This window comes from Leptonotus elevatus, chromosome 15 (assembly GCF_054856555.1).
Source record: "Leptonotus elevatus isolate MCC_2025b chromosome 15, RoL_Lele_1.0, whole genome shotgun sequence".
In the NCBI taxonomy this organism is placed as follows: Eukaryota; Metazoa; Chordata; class Actinopteri; order Syngnathiformes; family Syngnathidae; genus Leptonotus; species Leptonotus elevatus.
Genome location: NC_141253.1, coordinates 15062012 through 15082593, shown reverse-complemented (window position 1 = coordinate 15082593; position 20582 = coordinate 15062012). Strand labels below are relative to the sequence as shown.

The following is a 20582-nucleotide window of genomic DNA, read 5'->3' as shown; positions in this document are numbered from 1 at the left end:
GAAGGAAATTAATTAATGTACATATAGAAGACTTACAGATGGCAATTAATTCCTCACTCACAATATGAGTGATGGCATTCACAACATGAGTGGGCCGGATGGTCGTGACACATTGAGATAATGATGTTCAACTTGAAAGACAGTTATGATATCACTAGGTATATTGTGCGATACACAGAATGTAAACACTGGTATTTATGGACTATGTATACAGTTGAGTATGTTGCTATGCATGTTTTTATCTTAACAAGGAAAGCTTTTTTTAAAAACTAGTTACTAATTAAATACTAGATATAATATGTTTTTTTTTTCCTTCAGGACCATTACCGGTTATTAGTATAGTCAAGGAGGTTGATGGAACCAATATTCATTTTCAGTAAAAGGCACAAAAAAAAAAAAAAAAAAAGAAGGAAAAAAACATAGGGACCAACATTTTTTAAATAAACATTCCAACTTTAAAATTTGAATTATATTGAGCAATTTTTCAGATTTTCAAAATGTATAGACATCTTTATTTTACATTTCTAACAAAAAGTTTGTGGAGTTCCCAGAGTCATCAGTATGTATAAATAAAAAGAAAACGGAAAACAACTCAACACCATAGTTCCCTATTGTTTTCTATGATAATACATAAATTTTTCCAAAATTTCTAAATAGCTGAAATGTTAAACGTTCATGTAGTTTTCTTTTAATATAAAACAAAATAAACGACAAAAAAGGTACAGGGAGTCTCCAGGGTCAGTAGCATCTCTTATAAAACGTTTACAGAAAATTATTAATAATGTGCCATGGAAGTTATGAGCGTCACATTATTATTATTTTTAATGGCTGAAACCGATATTCCTCAAAATGCTAAATATAGGCACCCATATTCGGCCCTGCCGATTATTGGTCGATCCCGATTTTTGGTTTTACTTCATGCCAGGAATTTGGTCATACCAAGTCTCTTTTGGGAAATGTTGCCTAGTAGGGCTGGGTAAATATATATATATTTTTTTAAATCGATATATCGATATTGAATCGATATATTGACTTATAAAACCATGAACGCCCCCAAATTAACGTGCCTTCTCGCGTCACGGGGAAATTTATTTTACAAAAAATTAAACTACGGAAATATTCATGTATAAAAACTCGTTGCTCGAGCGTTGATCCAATGTGCCCTTCTGTTATGCAGAGTACCTCAAGAGGAGCCCAGTGTTTTTGCCATTGTATTTACATAGTGCTGTGGTTGCAATCAATTTCAATTATTATTTATTGTTTTGATCAGGTCATGTTCAATAAAATATACATGATTAATGTAACTGCATTGGATTCAATTTTAAATGTAAATATTCTTTTTTTCCCATAATAAGGCACCAAGTAAGAGCAAGAAGTTAAAGAAAAATCAGTCCTTCAGCAAGACAAGTATGTTCCAAACTGTAAATACCGGTCGCTACTTACTTCCTCCTTTTGTCCGTGAACCCTTTTAAACAGGCCGCGTGCCCAACGCGATGTCAACAAGTCTCTCTCTCGCTCGCTCTCATCGTAGGAATTGTAATCCCTCAAAAGTATCCCCATTTTTAATAAATGTACCTGGAATCTGATTACATGTTTTTTTCATGTAACTGTAACGGAATACAGTTAATTTTTGTTTGTAATCTGATTACGTAACGGCGGTACATGTATTCCGTTACTCCCCTTATCCTAATCCTTAATTGATTCGAAAATCAATGTGAATCGAATCCAATCGGACCCTTCTGAATCGAATCGATTTGGGAAATCGGGATCGATACCCAGCCCTATTGCCAAGTAACAGTAGAAGGAAAAACAAATGTTTCTCTTAGACGAGGCTGTGCTGATACACTGAATCTACTGCAGAATCCTCATTCTTTCCAAACGAAACTTGCAATTAAAAACACCAGAGATATTATTTAGTAGATGAGAAAAATAAACTTTTTCCATGGATGTCTGTGAATTGGTAACATAGTCATGGTAGTCTTTAGCACAAATACACCCATTCGGTTTGAACCCACAGGATTAATGAACCATGCCAAACCTGCCTCATAACAAACAACTGCACTCTTGAACACAAAAGCAACCCCAACACATACAGTATGACTAAAACTTATTATTGCCACGAATATTCAAAGTCGAATCCGTAATGTTTCATTTCGGAATACTCACTAGAAGAAATGGAGTGAGTGAAGAATTCATGGTGACAGGATGACTTAAAAGTAATTTCCTGACTGAGCGCAGACCACTGGGGCTTGTTTGCATGGGTGATAGTGGGTGGGCTGCACTTCTGTGTACATGGAGACGACCCTAACGACAACCTCCCAAGCCACTACAACAGACAAGCATTGTCAGCAAAAGATAGAACTGGCAGAAAGAGAATGTAACTTGGATTTTGTTCATGTATAGAAGTCGACGCTATGACTTTTTCTTCACCAACAAAATTACACAGAATAAAGCAGCTGTATTGAGGATGACTCCCAAAGCTTCCTCAAAGCATATGTCTTCATTATAGCTACAACAGACTGCCATTTTTCTTCCCACCTTACAACAAAATGTACCAATGAAAATAGGAACTAACTCAATAGTATGAAATCACCTCCAAATTGTGCGGGGTTAAACAAACAATGCTTCATTTGGAAGATAGTGCGGAGTTCACAGGTTTTCCCGTCAGCAGCCCCCGCCCTGTATTTTGGATCCCCACCCCAGGGTGTGTCTCCGTGCAGCCGGATCACTGAGGCAGGACGCCAGATCTGACACACCTTAACAGGCAGGTAGCTATGATGTAAGAAGATCTCACTTCCTTTTTTTGTTGACTCGTCTTTTCTGCCCTCATATCTGCCTCTTGATCGACATGCCCGATATGACGTGAACACTTGCGAGATGAATAGATTAGAAGAAACCACACTAAGTACTCAAGATGTAGTCATACTAAACCGTGATAGTACGGGTCAGTTTAGGTCTGTTTATGACAACGAAGCAAGTTACGCCAGAGGCAGAAAATGATGTCAAAAAGAAAACTCCTTGGAAATAGCTACAATAGTAGCCGGGCCATCAACAGTGAGTCATAACTCACTAAAGTTGACAAAGGGTACACAAATGTTGACATATATAATCTACTAGCATACAGCTAAAATGAATAGATGAAGGTCATCAAAATCCAGGTGAACACAAAAAGTATCATGTCATGGGGGTCATGTTGGAGAGAGACCAGTGCTATCGGAGCTGGCCTGAGTGCTGCATGCACCGATGTACAGTAGATGTAAAAAGTCTACTTGAACCACGAAGACTTAATGTTCAAGAGTTCACTACATAACTCAATCATATTCTCAAGTGACGACCTAGGACACGCTGGAGAGATTATGTCTCTCGGCAGGCCTGGGAACGAACGCCTTGGGACTCTGTAGCAGGAGCTGGTTGAAGTGGCTGGGAAGAGGGAAGTCTGGGCTTCCTTGCTAAAGCCGACCCCGGATAAGCGGTAAATGGATGGATGGATATCCTCAAGTGGTTAACGTTCAATTACAAAGTAGTCTATTTTTTTCCATTTATAAATTAATTAACTAATAATTAACTTAATTAATAAGTTAATTAACTAAAGTTGCAACAATTAACTGACAACTAATTGATGATCAAAATAATTGTAATTTCATTTCAGAGATCTTCTTTCACATCAAATTGTCCAAATCCTTGGAATTTTGGAATTTCTGCCTCACCAGTAAATAGTCTCAGATTTCTATACAGTAGTTCACCATGAAAGCATTGAAAAAAAATTATGTTAAATCAAAATAAGACATTTGCAAACATGTACGTGAACATTTTGAAACTTAATGACAAGCGATTGTTGTTTGTGTTTTCTGCATTGTCAATTGAAAGTGAATTACCCTTTTTGAATTAAGAGATAGATATTAAGATGTTTTTTTTAATCGGTTAAAATTAATTAATTAATTATTATTATTATTTTTAATCAACAGAATAATTGATTATTTAAATAACCCTTATTTACAGCCCAACAATTGATACACACTGCAATGGACACAGTCTCAGGCCCTTATAAAGGGGGTGGGCGGTTACCAATGCTAATTAGGACCAAACAGGGGATTTAGAAAAACAGGTACGAACAAGAGTGTTTCATAAATCCCCAAGCAAGCGTTGTAAAATAGCAAAAAGTCAAAAAAAAAAAAGTATTTGTGTGTCAAAGTCATTTAACCTGTATAATATTATACAAACGAAGAATGACAGAAAATGCAAGACACTATTTTTCTGAAATTCAGCCCCTGTATGCAAGCAAATATATGACACTTTCATATATTTCCACTCCAGCGTGCTTTCCTCATGACTCACATGTCTGGCACGTCACTTGTGCGCTCGTGCACTCTGAACCAGTAAGCACTTGAAACTGGGTGGGAGTGGAAGCAGATGCCCGCCAGGGTCATTTATAGATCGCGGTTAACACTTTTAATAAGCAAATGTCTGTGAAAATGTTTCACTAAATCTAAATAACAAAGTACATAGATTGTGCTTGTTTTCAAAACAATCTGTTAATGAGCTTCCATTTCATGATCTTGTGTGGTGTATTTTTTTTCCCACTGTAGTCATTCTTAACATACAGTAAAACATGAAAAAGAAAAAAACAGTAGTAGTCTACTGTGAATTGTTGTGCAAAAACACCAGCTGCAACATTTTCTTCACATTATTTAAAAACAAGGACAAGCATTTGTAATGTAAAGTTGTCCATTTCACTTTCCTCATTCAATTGTGAAGTGAGTCTGTGTAAGGCACTTCTCAGTAGTCAGTGCACACAGCAAAGTTCTCACGGTTGCCCAACAACAGTTTTGGGGGAGTGAATGGGAACCTTCTTTAAGCAACATATTGTGTAGTGCAGACAATAGACAAACACATCCTTAACACCAGAAAAAGAAAACGATGACATGTTTATATGTAATTTATGCTTAACATGCCGACGGAAATTGTTTCATGTAGAACTGGTTGTTTGGTATAGTACGGAAAACCCCCAAAATATAAGATGTTTGGATTGAAACTGACACACACGGTGACCCAAATTTTAGCCCAGGTGAACTGATTTGCCCTCGTACACAGAATACTTGATCGTGATGTGGGTTCGATTCCCGGGGGGGATGCTGCTGGTTACACACTAACTACATGCTCGAGATAAAAAATGGGGACAAATAGTTTAAGACAGCACAAAGCAATACTGAAGTCTAACTAGACTGTTTTTTCACTATTTTTGTTTATTGTTCACTAAATATTGTAATTGGTTTCATAACATATACTCATGATAAATACAGTTTATATTATTTCCGGCTGCTTGTGTTACCAAACTGTTATTATTGTGAGCAAGTACTAATGATGGATTTGTAATTTTTACATGCCGCCGTTTCTAAAAGAGGACATTTTTCTGGACTACAGAAAAAATAAATAAATAAAAGGTGAAAATTGAGAGTATACAAACTTCTCCAGGGACCACTGCTCACAAGCTTACACAGATTTTCATAATCAGCCCAAAAAAGAAGTAGCTAAAAATAAATGATAATTGTTCCACTTCATAATCATATTTGATTAGCGGTAGTGTTACTGATGTATACAGATTGAGCAGGTTCAGGCATGCATAAAAGATACGGTGTGCATTTTAAACTCTCACCTTTTCATCTTTTGCAACATTTCAAAAAGTAGAACATCGACAAACAACAACAACAACAACAACAACATCTACTCTCCAAGCAGTGCAGCTCCCACCAAGCCGGCACCCACTCGGCCCTCTGACGAGGCTTAATGAGTAATAAGCACTGGGTGACCACAGTTTTGGAGTCAAGCCAACACTCCCAGATGCCAAATTGAAGCCTGAAGGTACTGCATAATGCAAAACAACACTCATTAAAACTTGAAGGGGAAAAAAAAACAAGGCGCTATAAAATGCAAAAATTCACCAAGATGCATTTCAGGAGAAGCTTGGTGGCAATTTCTCCACAACGGAGATGAATAATTACAACTCGCAAACAGCCATTAGGGGGAGAAATTACAACATGGGAAAATGGGTTTCATGACCTACACTATATGGATGGAGAAATATGTTGAGGGGGATGGAAAGGCAAAAGAGATGGAATAAAAGTCAAGGTTTGCTGAATTATTCAGGTTTGAGGTAAGCAAGTTTATACAGTCTGCATTTTCAGTGTTGCAAAGATGAAGGTTCGATCAGGGTTCATTCAAGATTGCAACATTTGCTTAACGGTCGCTAAACATCCCCCAACTTTTAAAAAAGTTTTTTTCTTGTCAAATTTTGACTATATTCAAAATTGCCTTGCGACAAGAAAAAACGTTACAACTCTAGGCAAATGTCTGCCGAACGTTTAGCGAACACTGCAACCTTGGACGAACCCTGACAAGAAATCAACATTCGTCAAAGATGGATGTGTCATGAAAATTGGGAAAATTAAGAGAATGCTGCCTCTTACACTGTGTTTCTATACCAATGACTTGAAAGATAGGCTGGGTGAAGATCCACCACTTTCATGTGATGTCAGGAGTTGCCCACATAAATGAGTCCATCAAAACAGGCTAATTTCAGGAACACAAGCAATTCAGTGTGCACGCCCAAATTATACTCCAAAAATATTAGAACCAAAGAACCGAAATTCAAACACAATCTGCTTCTTCCTCTGGCCGTTGAATCGGTGGAAGCTGATGTCTGTGGATCTCACTCTGCTTCATCTATCCTTCCTTCCTTTCCTCAGTCTTTCCTTTGGTCTCTTGAGGTGTCCCTAATTGGTTGGAATTTAGATGTTTCTTTGATCCTTCCTCGGGTCTCCTGACAACCTCACGACTCTAGCTGGATTCGGTTTAGGTGAACGGTATGGGATTTTTAATAGATTTTAGGTGAATTAATGAGCACACACTCACATGCACGCACACACCCGCACATGCACATACTCACATACTGAGCTCTCTCTTGAAAAAAAAAAAATATATATCTTTTTTTTATAAGTCCCAATAATTTTCTATTCATATGCCTCCTAGAGAACAAACTTTTAATGTCACTTAGCATACAAAAACCTTGATTGATTACCACCAAAATCTTTGTTTACATGTATACCCACGCTCACTTCATATTCCGAAAATATTAGAAGGATAACCCCAATATGTTGAATTTTATAGAAGATGTAAACCGTTGCCTATGAAGAGGCAACATTGGGAGCAAACTCCCATGCATAAAATCCAAACTATTGCGATTTTCATTCTATTATTTTCAGAGTATGATTTGGGCATGCACATGTGCACATTAATGTTGTTGAGGATCAATCACGGTTTTCGGACGTAGAGATTTTCATAGAAGGCTCATTACGGGCTCTCAGGCTTGCTGCAGTTTCCAGTCACTGCCACAGTAAATGTCTTACAGCAACTCGTTTTTTCCTAAATCTAAATCTAAATTAAGACAATACTTAACATCGCCATATGTCATTTTAGAGCAAAATACACCAGGAAAATAGTCAAAAACTAAAAGTGGTATGTTACAGCATGCATTACGTCACAGTGATTATGGGACGGGCCAAGATGGCGTTGTTGTGGGAATGTCATTATTTTGATACTGAATCGGCTTAAAGGTACAGTCCGATGTTTTACCATTTCTGTTTGTAAACACAACATTCAAAGCTGATGCTCAAGGAAGCTGAGGACAGTAGCCAACCAGGAACACGTGTGAAACCAGCCCACCAATCAGGAGCGGTGGTATTGTTCATTCGGTAATTTTACCGATTCGACATGTCATCATCATTGCTCTCTCTCTCTCTCTTTTTTGTTTTAAATTTTTATTTTGTATGTGCTTGAGTATGTGCATGTGTGTGTGTGTGTGCACGCGCAGGGGTGCGTGCGTGTGAGTGTGCACTCATTAATTCACCTAAAACCTATTAAAAATCCCATGCCGTTCACCTAAACCGAATACTTCAGAATCCAGTTAGAGTCGTGAGGTTGTCAGGAGACCCGAGGAAGGATCAAAGAAAAGAAAGGAAAGTGAAATCCAGCACCGACCAGATATCACCTACTACCCACCGGGTTACCAACCAGTCTTTCACCAACCCCAGAAACATCTAAATTCCAACAAATTAGGGAGACCTCAAGAGACCAAAGGAGAGACTGAGGAAAGGAAGGAAGGATAGATGAAGCAGAATGAGATCCACAGACATCAATCTCCGATTCAACGACCAGAGGAAGAAGCAGATGAATGTAATGTAATGTAATTAGTAGATAAATGTTCATGCATTTTACTAGTAAACGTACACTCTAACAAAGATTGCAACATAGGTGTCGAATTGCGTGTTTCAAATCACATTAACGAGCCAGATAGTTGGCGTCCACACAGCTTAGTTTTAAAATGTACCTTCTTCAAAACTATGAAGTGTATTTGACTGTTTAATGGGGAATTTGGGGTGCGAGCGTAGCATCTCGTTCCAGAGACTCAATCAGCGACAAGCTTTCAAATCAGCCCCGGTGTAAGGAGAAGAGACGGCATTGACTACATAATGATATAGGTCGTGCGCTCTGAATTCCAGCTAAGTCGGCGATTTGATTAACTTGGCAAAAACGGCAGGCGACAGAAGGTAAAGGGCTGTTTGTAAACTAGCGATCTCCAACTTAAGTAAATATCGGGCTCTGTGAGTCCCGACTGAATGTGCAACTTCCACTGACAGGCGACCTTCGGTTTAAGTAATAGATTCCATGGCTCGATGGGCAATAATAACTTTTCATTTGTAAAATAACAGTCGCTAAGTCACTAAGTCGCTCCGGGTCACGTCCACTTACATTCAACAATCATTTCCTTCCGCCGTCCGTCATAGGGCAGTCACGTGACAAATGGGCAATACCTCTAAACTTTGTTTAAGGGAATTCGATGCTATTGATATTTGCACTATTAATGTTTGTAATGTTGTGTTTATACACACTGCCTAAATGAATGATGGACAATGACTTTTCAATTCAATTGAAACAATGACATCACTACTCCAAAATGTGCTCTCCAACAGAATTGTTAATTAGAAATATATGATTATTAACTAGCTAGCTCCCTAACTCTCATTTGCATGTAGCTAAAACTAGCAGCAGTTAATATTTGGCTTCTGACTGACTGCAGGGTAATACAAACACAACATAACAGGTTTGTTAAGTCAGACATACTGTAGGATCTAATATAGGATGGCTTTTTAGGCGGGTTAAAACAAAACAAAAACAAAAAAATAAAAAATAAAACTTATTTTTCTGAACATGCTATCACAGATATCAATGTTGAACTATACTTTGCTTTAAAACATTTTGGACAATCTTAATTACAAACAACCTGGGTAAGGTATTTTAATGTTCCAACTTGACTGTAGAAATTCTTCACAGAAGAGTGAAAGCACTCAAATGGAGACAACTTCATACTTTCTATTCCTCCCAATACTTTTGCCAGTACGATGAAGCTTTGCCATGGGTGATGTTTCAGTCTATTTCACTAATGCATGAAGCAAGTTAAACATCGTCTAAGAAATTCATTCATCCAAGTTGGCTTACCTTCACAGTCCAGCGAGCACATTACTGCAATGTAAACAAAGTCTGCTCTTGGTTGGTTTGTAGATTTGCTTTCATGGTAGGGGGGGGGGGGGGGGGGGGGGGGACTGCAAAGTTTTTTGTTGACATTAGAGGTATTTGTAGCCACTTCTAACAAGTAGCAAACTAATCTGCACAGAATTATTTCTTCTGTGACTCCCTTGTAGCTTCATTCTCACCTCCCAAATCGATTTGCACGTCTAAACTTCTAACCTCTGTCCCACACTGAAATCCCAGATGATTCATGGGTAATATTGGTAGTAAAAGTCAAAGTACCTCCCTTCAGATCATTTCCCAAAGATAAATAAATCAAAAATTGTTTCGAGTTGTTTCTTCAAGCTCCGCACCCGCTTTCGATTTAGAAAAGATTTGTAGCATCGCCACGAACCTTGAGAAAGTTATGCTAGCTTCGACGCTTGCCAGGCCAGAATGAGTGACAATAAAGTGTAAAGCTAACCTTACCCTAACCCTTATTCGATACGATACTATATGCCCACACTGAACAGACACGACATGACAACATTAATAAAGATGTTGTATACAAGCTCAAAATTATAGTCAAGAGAAACTAGACTGGCACTAATATTATTTTGGATCGACAACCTTAACTACCTTGCTAACCAACTTCAGTTTTAGCAAAGATGCTGGAAAAAAAAAAAGAAATACAGTTCATGCTGTTACCTTCTCACTTATCCAGTTCAGCAGCTTAGAGCAGAAGAACCCTCAAACCAATAATACACAATGACAAACTATGCCAGCATGGCTATTTTAACACATTGCAGGAATGTCGGATGGGAAATCAAGCATCCTCATATCGGGTCAATATAAACCGCAACATTAATTACCGATGTAAAAATAACACTTCAAAATGTGGCAGTTTGATGCAAATTGTTTGTTGGGCTGCTACATACCGGTAAGCGAATGTATCGTCCACTAAGCATGCGGCTCTTTCCATAAATCACTGTTTGGATAGATAACAGCTATTAAAAGCTACGGGGCTGTCAATGTAATAACAGGGTGTAAGTATTAATCAGCGATGGACTGCATTTAAAGTCAAGAGCAGGAGAATGACTGCGACATATTGTGTTCTCATCTCAGCCACGTCACAGAGTGACAACGCTCAATCAGGCAAAAGCATGAGATGCAGAGAAAGTGGGCTTGAAGACATCCCTGCACATTTTTACTCTGTAAAACAAAAATTCACATTTCACTGAGGGAGCCCTTGTTTAAAATTGTACACACGCACACACACACGATCATCAAATATTGCAAATATTTGGTGGAACAGTATGTGATGCTAGCAATCCAAACTATTTCATGTGTGATGGCATTCTGCTCACGCCCTCATTTCTAACATACCTTGAACATCCATCCAACTTCCTACTTTCCATGATTCATCCTTGACTGGCAGATTGGGCCATTAAGTCAATTTCAGTCCGACTGTGATTTCATTAGTTGTGTTGTGCAAACTTCAACAGATCAATATGAAGGAAATAAATCACGTAAACGATCTGGATCAGTTAGGGTACAACTGGACTGGATAGTAACGCTTAAAATGAGAAATAATTTTCAGTCATTCAAACTGTACACATTGTAATAAAAAAACATAAACACAAAACATTTGTTCTTGTAAAGAGACAGAGAGACCGACAGACATGACTGATAAAAAGTCTACACACCCCTGTTCAAATGTTATTGCGATATAATCAGACCAAATAAAATAATTTTAACACTTTTTCCACCATTAATGCTAATGATAAAGCTATACGAGTGTGCACACCTGTGCGTCCACGTTTTCGCAGTTGTTTATATGTATATATATATATATATATATATATATATATGGTTGGAATATGAGGAATTAATAAGGCGGTTTGCTAATCGGAAGTATCTTAACAATATTTTGAGATATAGTCATAAGAACTCAAACTGATTAGTGTCTTACCTGTATCATCATTTGTGATCATCATTATGAGCAGTAGACTGAAACTTATACTTGGTGACTGGATTGAACCGACAACATTCTCCTGCTCTACATGAATTCCACAGCATTAATGATTGATGGGCACCAAATGCCACCTAAGGGTGTTTCTCATACCAGAAGACTTGACATTTGAAGTATGCTAAAAACTGATACAGCACATAATGGGCGGCTTGTTCACTTAGTGACCATGAGCTCATCCAGCCCGATACCGCATTTGAGGACATGAGCATTCATATCTTTTCAACCTACAAACCATCCAATGACCATTGAGGAACATGGCAATTACAAATGCACAGCAATGACATACTATATGATGCAAACATCCAATTAGATGGTAAGGACAACATTTCTCAGGTCCATATGCAGCAAAAATTTGGTTTGGATCACAGTTTTATTGTGACATATTTATATGCCAATCAATATATATATATATTTTTTTTAATCATGTAGCAGAAATGTGTGCACTCATGCCCATGTGCCTGAATGGTGTGACATTACGATTACAAACACAATAGAAGAAGTAGAGGAGAACGACAAAAAATAACAAAGACACCTTAAGCCATCCTGATAGATGACAGACTGGCAACACCCTGAATGAAAAATCAAGCAAGAGGCAGCGCTTGCACGCCACAACAGAAAACTGTCACAGTTACTGCAAAATGGGCACTTAAGCCAAACATGTATTTCCTATTTTGTATGATTATTTTCTGCTTTACACACTAAGTGAACTTGTAGGTAAAAAAGGTAACCATAATAATAAGAACTCTGCAGTGCAGTTCAACATGACTCAACTACAGCTACATGAATATCTTCCTAAACGAATAATGTTTGAAACAGCTCTTGTGCAGGTGCGCCTAATGGTGTGTATGGCAACTATTTGTAAACCGTCACCACATGTAACGAAATGTTGCATCCTTACCTGCAACATGCAGATCAGACCAAGTGTATCATATTGTATAAAAACATGGAGACAGCTAAGCTCTGATCCAAAAACAGGGAGAAACCATTGACGAATTCAGACTGTGTAGTTTCGAACCCCTTTTTGAGAAATAATGTGGTGTGTGTGTGTGAGAAGGGAGAGAGCAAGCGAGAGAGAGAGAGTGGTTGGGGGTACAGGAAGGAGTGACGGCGATCGAGTGGAACAAGAGTCAGAACAAAACGAACAACAAATAGTTACTTAAAATTGAGACTCTTATTCATTACTGTCGTTACTTTTCTATACTTCATAACACCAAATTTACATGTGACTCTTGATAATAAGGCTTATTTGAATAGCTCGAATTTAAATACAGTACAGTGGGTGTGTGAGGGCCAAGAGTTGTGCTTTCTCGTTGGTCTGGTCGGTTAACTGTCTGTACTGAAGTCAAGGGAAAGAATGCGGGCCCATTAAACACAATAAAGCGACAGTGAGAAATACTGTGAGAGAACGAGAGAGAGCGAGAGAGAAAGGGTGTGTGTGTGTGTGTGTGTGTGCGTGAGAGATGTGAATGAGGACCAATCCCTACACATCAGCAGATTTTTGATACTTGTATCTTATATTAATGGCTTTCAGGCAGAACAACCAAGGATATGGGTATACATTTAAATCTAATATACAGGCTCGGTATAATATTCAGCATGACTAACGATAGGTTTATGTAATAAATGATCGGTTTGTAGTATGTTAGAATTGCATCAGACTGTAATGAGTTTACAATATTCTATTTACGGTATTCTGCGATATGAATGCAAAAAAAACCCATTTGAAATAATTAATTTGCACAACAAAGGCTATTTAATTCTTATTTTGATTTGCTTTGCGGAGCAGTTTTGTGAATTTATTTTTATTTATTTTTGCACATTAAGCCCAATAACCTAAAGCAAGGGTTTATTATAAGGTTATAATACAATTAATGAACAATTTGTTTTACATTTTATATAATCAAGAGTTACAATTTCTTAAATTTAACATTGTGTACAACAGCACACTGCTTTTGTCTAGAAGCAAAAAAAAACAAAAAAACAAAAAAAATGATCTACTGTAGAGTATATAATTGAGAACATTTATTGTGCAGATCAAAAGTCAAAATCAAAATTCAGGAATCTATTGTGAAAACAAACAAAACATATTACTAATAATATAAATATTTTATACTGTTTGTATATCATTCATTCATTCATCCTCTGAGCCGCTTATTAACTCATTTGCTCCCAAAAATTTATAAATATGTTCTATTTTAATATTTTGAGTGTCCCAAAGACGTATTTATATGTTTTTAATGTTTTTTTTTTTTTTTGTTTTAATGCGAGAGCATATAGAAGGCTTTGATGCAGCCTCTCAACTGCAAAGAACGGTGGAAGAAATTGTAGTTATTACACAAAAGACCAGAAGGTGGCAGCAGAGCAAAGGAGATCATCCAGGGCCATGCATGTAAAAAGAAAAGCTAATTTACTCACAGCTATATTCTAATGCTAATTACTGCAAAACTGAAACTAGAAAATATACTTTTTTTTCTGATGAAAGAAGAGACTCTAATCTTTCTTTTGGTAGGCTCCATGTTTTTTATAGCAATAGAACGCAATATTCTGAGGGCCTTGCAAAATGCTTATTGGCTGCTAGCACTGCACGAGCAACCAATCAGATGGTGCTGTGGGCAGGCCAATGATGCAGGGAGTCAACAGCCGCTGACTCAGAGCAGACGGAAGAGAAAAGCGCCCGTCGGAGCAAAAATAACAGTTTTTAATATATTGGCCATCAAAACAAAAAAAGAGGCCGATGTCGATATTCATAAAATGCTGAATATTGGCGCCGATTATCGGCCGGGACAATTATCGGTCTATCCCTAATGCAAAACCATTTATTTGAACCTTGCACACATACAAACAGCTTAGCAATGTAAAATATTATGTTAAACAATCAAAAGTGAGCATTTTTAAATATTTGTTAAGGCAACATACAGTATTGAATCTACCTCTTGTGTTGGAGCTCAGTGGACCAACATTTTCTATGCCCTACACTTGTAAAGAACTTTTGATATTTACTACGATTACTACTACCACAACTCATCACATTTCAACATTAACAGACACGTTTTGACACTAGCTAAGATGCAGTAAAGAGCCAAAGGCAGACTTGTAGATGCTAACAGCTGATACAGAGTTGACTTTCAGCATTCCTCAACTTGGGAAAAGACTTTCACTTGCATGACTGATTTTCGCGTCTGCCACTGCGAGAGGACACCGTGACAATGTTTCACCTGCAGTATGCCGCAAGGCAGCTTAGGAGTCTTTATACAGCAGCACATATCTGTCAAGCTGTTTTTTGATGGAAATCAGTGTATTATGATTGTTTTACAGTCTTTTGTAAATTCCATCTGTGGACAAAATTAATTTTTTCTGTAACGTGTTCTAGCCCATAGGTGTCAAAGAAAAAAGAAGTGAAAATAAAAATGTCAAAGTTGGCTGCTTTCTTGACTTGACATGTCTGAACAACTAACTGAATGATTGTTTTTTGCTTGACTGGCATTAACGGCCAAACTCTCTGCCATAAGAAGCCAGAAATGCAATTATGTACTTACAATAGATACACAGTAATATATCAACATTGACATATTTGCAGCCATTTTATAACATGCCATATAGTCTCACTCTACAACTCAAATGTGTTTCAAACCAACAAAGAACAATTCTGGTAGTTGTCATAAGCTCAGTACGTAGAATGTGTGGCTTCACGTGAGCTGAAGTAGGGGACATTAGCGAGCCCCCTCCCAGGTGAGATACAAATTCCTTTTGTGCAGCTTCCTTATCGGTGCCCAGTGCAGAGTACAGTCAGACTCGCCCTCTGACTCAACATAGAGCTTCGCTTTGAGGGAACAATAATAACATACTGCATATTTAAGCCACTGAACAAATGAAGATGATTCTTGAATTGTCCCACCTATGCCAGAACGGTCTCAGTAGCTTACAACCTTCAACATCTTGCGGGAAGTATTATTATTAAGTAAAGGCATGGTTGTTTATCTTCCCCTCCCTATCTGATCACGATAGTTTCCTAATGATGCCCCAACCGTGACCCTTAGTTACAACGCTATCTTACTATGATGTTTGTCGTTCCACTGTCTCAGCTAAACTTTGGGAGGGGTTCTCCCCAGTCACGTTAACATTAACAATCTCTCACAACGTTAGATTAACTGCTAGTGCCCCGGGAAAGGTGATATATACATCAATGTTATTATTATATTAACAAGTGATGTCAATTTTGTTATTAGTATTATTATGAGTGGGATGGCATTGCTACCCTGAGACCAGTCATGATTATGCAGTTCTATGCCAAAGAGAACATAACAGCAGTGTTGGCAGTGTCATCTAAAAGTGAATATATCTGATGGCATTTTTTTTTTTTAAGTGCATCTCTTGTATTGGATCTTATTTCATTCTGCAAGTGGTTGGTGTGTCTGTGATATACAGCATAGGACTGAAAGTGTCCACTGTAAACAATTATGAAATTCCTCTGTGGAATCGTGAATAAAATTAAAAGTAACTTTTTGAAAATTCAGTTCAGCTTCGCTCTTAACAACCCACCCAAACTATTACGATGGCATCGGCGTCTTCCTCTGTACTTATAATCAGCCATGACAACTTTCACGGTTGTTGAACGTCAAAGTTTGCATCTCACGCTTAAAGAGTTGTGTCTGCTCAGCAACTGACTATCCAGAATACGTCCGAAAAAGTTATTAGTCCCGACCGGGTCACGCCAGCAAAAGCCACGTACCGAACGCCACCAAAACGAACTTGTCGCAGTGAAAACTCTTCAAGTTAATGCGTCAATAACTTCTTACCAGTTTCCGGTGCCTCTGCGGTGCTCTTCTACACACTGACAAGCTGCACTACTTCGCCTGTCAGAAGTTTGTGTGGTGGGTGGGGCGGCAGGCTGCACCTGCAGCATTCCGCGAAAGCGTGCGGAAGGAGCTTGCGTCTACGGAGGGGGGTGACGTCACTGACGCATGCTCAGTAAGTGTTGCTTAACCAGGTATCTGATGAGGGAAGAATGGAGGAGAGCGAATGAACCCACTAGAGGGGTTATCTATCTATCTATCTATCTATCTATCTATCTATCTATCTATCTATCTATCTATCTATCTATCTATCTATCTATCTATCTATCTATCTATCTATCTATCTATCTATCTATCTATCTATCTATCTATCTATCTATCTATCTATCTATCTATCTATCTATCTATCTATCTATCTATCTATCTATCTATCTATAGGGGCAAAAGTATTCATACTAAGTACAGAAATTAGAACATTATATGGCAACAGTAGAAATACTGAACTCAATTTCTTTACTTGAGCAAACCGATTAAAATTTACCTAAAGTCCAGAAGTAAATGTGCATTTTTGTTGTTGATTATATACAATATCCATTTCCCTAACTTGGCAAACCAGACAATGAATTGTGCAGAATATAGTTGCCTTCTTTTGGAAGTAATAATAAGAATTATGGGTTTATACTGAACTAGCTAAACACGTCCTGTATAAGCAAAACAAAACAACATAGCAAAAATAATAATAACAACTGGAGAAAAAAAAACACTTTACTTGCATGTTTAGTTTTTTTCTAATTAGATGGGGAAATTGTTTTAACTCCCGGTGCTTTTGATTTTTAGACAGGACACAATGCATTTCACAAATGATTCTTTGACAACATAAAACAATTCTTTAAAATACTGCCATGGAAGCGGTCTCCCTTCCTTCTCCGAATCGCCGAATCTGTTGTGGTTAATGTTCTCTTGTTCATGGTCAGAAAATAAACATATTCTTGTAAAGAGAGTTTACAGGTGAGGTGTGGAAGCTCCTGAAGTCAAGTGTTGGTTAAACAGCAGCACGTTGCTAGGACGTTGGCCTGAACACAGAATTGCGTCGTGTTGCTCAAAACTGGTAACCACGCCTCACATTCTTCCGTGCATGAGCTGGAGAAGCACACCCATTCAACAGGTTGACACTACTTAATCTGAAGAAATAAAAATGATTTTGAATTGTGTATTTTGTCTTCAAAATTGAAAAGGATGTTGGGGTACAGGTAGGTCAAATTGACAAAATTTTGCCCTAGAAAATTTTTCATTAAAAGTAAAAAATGTGGCAACAAGAAACAAACCGCTCTTTAAAATACAATCTAATATTATATACTTAGGGTCTCCATGGTAGGGATAGACTGGAAACAAAAACTGGCCCGGGAAAATATTTAACAACAGTTGGCGGGTACTGACAGCATTGCACTTCACTGCAATTCACTAGTATATACAACTCAATAGACTGTTATACAGATTTATAGATGAATGGTTATTTTTACTATACACAAAATTGTAATAAAAAAGAAAAGAAAACTTATATTAAAACTGACAAAAACTAAACTAAAAATTAGTATTTAAAAAAAAACAGCCAAAACTAAGAAAAAGTTAAAAAATAACCAAATAAAAAAAGCTGCTCTGAAAACTAATTAAAACTAATTAAATGTATACTATAATAATAATATTAATAATAATAAATCTGATTTATATAGCACTTTTTCTATATCATCAGATACTCAAAGACGCTTCACAATGGATACATTATTCATGCCTCACACATTCACACTGTAGTGGCGGTAAGATACTTAAGTAGCCACAGCTGCCCTGGGGCAGGCTGACGGAAGCGTGGCTGCCAGTGTGCACCTACGGCCCCTCCGACCACCACCAAACATTCGCACCTTCCATACACCAGTGTGAGTAGCACTAGAGGCAATGTGTGTGAAGTGCCTTGCCCAAGGACACGACGACACACGACTTGGGGAAAGCTGAGATCAAACAGCCAACCTTCTGGTTACTGAACGACCGTCTCTACACCCTGAGCCACGGCCGCCAGTAATAATAACCACACATTTCCTTACTTTTTGTTCTGCTTGGTTTAAAAATGTGAATAATGGCATAATTACAGTTGGAACGTGAGGAATAATTTCACATTATAATACATTAATTGATTTGATCACAATATATTTTGTTAACATCTCCAATTTCCTGTTTGGAGATTCTTTGCCAGGCCATCACCACAGCAACCTTCACTTGCTGCTTGTTTCTCTGTTCCTGATGCCTTCACTTTCATCTTAAGAAAGTAAAAAGCATGCTGCATTGGCCAGAGATCAAACAACTAACATGACCATTAAAGACTAATATTTATTACTCCCAAAAATTCACTGTGACTAGTTGTATCTGCAGGTCATTAACTCATTCACTGCCATTGACGGCCATAGACATCAAAAATGTATTTGAACTATTTCTATTAGTTTACATTTTTTTTCCACTTTTGTTAACAAGAGTATGAAAACCTAGAAAAGATTATTGTACATTTAGAACAGATATAGAATTTTTGATTAATCGTGAGCTAACTAGTGAAGTCATGCGATTAATTACGGAAACAATTTAATCTCCTCACGCTCCTAATTCTTAATAATCTTTTCTTCTTTCATTTTTTTATTTAAATTTTTTTATTTTTAATAATCGTATTTTAAAGAAACAAATATTCAAATTCCAAGTAAAGCAAAATAATGAAAGGGGACAGAAAGAACTAAAACTTGTTTTGTCTGCCCCTGATCAAAAAAAATAATTAAAAAAAATCACAAATTGTATTTCTGTTCTGTTAACAAAAAAGTTTTTATACTCTTGTCAACAAAAGTGGGAAAAAAATGTTAAACTAATAGAAATAGTTCAAATGAATTTTTGACGTCTAAAGCCATCAATGGCAGTGAATGAGTTAATGTGTGTCATGTACAATAAATGCTACAAAACTGATGCCAGCTTCACAGTGCAGATCTGTAACGGGACAAAATATTCAATAAAAAAAAAATCATGAAAACTTTGTTTAGTCAACAGAAATTGTGGATTCTCCAATGGTCAATTTAGCGGCCTGATCCCAACTCCACGTGTTCCCATTAATGAAGGCAAACGTGACGACAGCAAGATGCACAAACAAGCAGCAAACTGCCGGTGGTTGCAATGTAGGTCTCGCAAAGTATCTCAGCAGAGGAAACAGAATTTGTTGATGTCCATGAGCACCAGAGTTCAGGCAACCATTGAAGTACGAATAACTCTAAAAATTTAGTTAATCTGCATAAATTAAAATATACACTTCAAATCATCTTGACTTGTATTTTTCAAATCAGTGTTTCTGGTATTGAATAAATCAGGAAGTGGCCCCTGGCCAGTGGCTCTTAAGCATTTGCAATCAACCTTGAACATTAAATAAATATATTGTAATGAACTAGCATTAACATTTAAAAAAAAAAATCTTAATACTCAGTAGAAAAATCCCTATTATATAAATTGTTTTTCTTCCTTCTTCAGTAGAGAGCGACACATGTGGTTGTGTCACCTGTTGTTCAGGGTGTGACTGGAGTGAAATTCTGAAGTTGGGAGCGTCCCACAAACACAACCTTTACTCACACTGATAACTCCCTCAGCTGATAGCTGGCTGATTCATTTCAGCACTTATGCAGGCAAACAGCTTGCTTTTGTGCAATGCGTAAAAGTTCTTAGTAGGTTTCTTCTCCTGTTTTCTCTGTGGCGAAAAGTTCATCTGTCAATTCTCGGCAGTTGTTTTGGTCTTGAACTTGACGAGAACCCTTAAAAAAACGATTCCAGTAACAAAACTCAAAGACATGAGTTCAAACTGAACCCCTGATGGGATTTACTCATTCATATAATTTATTTAGTCAGGTGTTGCAGATGAATTGACTTATTTTTTTATTTTTTTTAGGAATTACGTTTGACAAAAGCATATAATCCGACGACCAACCAAAAGCAGCAAAAATATATCACTCAATATTGGCAGTGGACGTAAATGCTATCATAATTAAACAATGATGCCATGGTAAACCAACAGAGAATTTGCTCAGGGTTATACTTATCTGTAGTTGAGTTCTACAAAATGTTGAGTTGTAGTGTTATTGTTGATCTAAAACGACACACATAATGTATACTGAATGTATTATAAA

The 20582-nt window shown here is 37.3% G+C and overlaps 1 protein-coding gene across 6 annotated transcripts in view; it reads right to left on the bottom strand.

The window, feature by feature from the left end:
• LOC147162113 (uncharacterized) overlaps positions 1-16424 on the bottom strand; it is a 51895-nt gene extending 35471 nt beyond the window's left edge. The window contains exon 1 of one of the 6 annotated variants that reach the window (XM_086097394.1): positions 16390-16424. Coding sequence is in view for 4 of the 6 variants with exons in the window: in XM_086097390.1 (XP_085953516.1) it covers positions 2167-2196 (30 nt within the window). In the remaining 2 variants the exon portion in view is untranslated. Of the gene's footprint in view, positions 1-2166; positions 2235-12491; positions 12623-16389 lie in introns of those variants that run through there. The other 5 variants (XM_086097395.1, XM_086097392.1, XM_086097391.1 and 2 more) reach the window with 5 other exon arrangements.
• Between the last annotated feature and the right edge of the window lie 4158 nt (positions 16425-20582).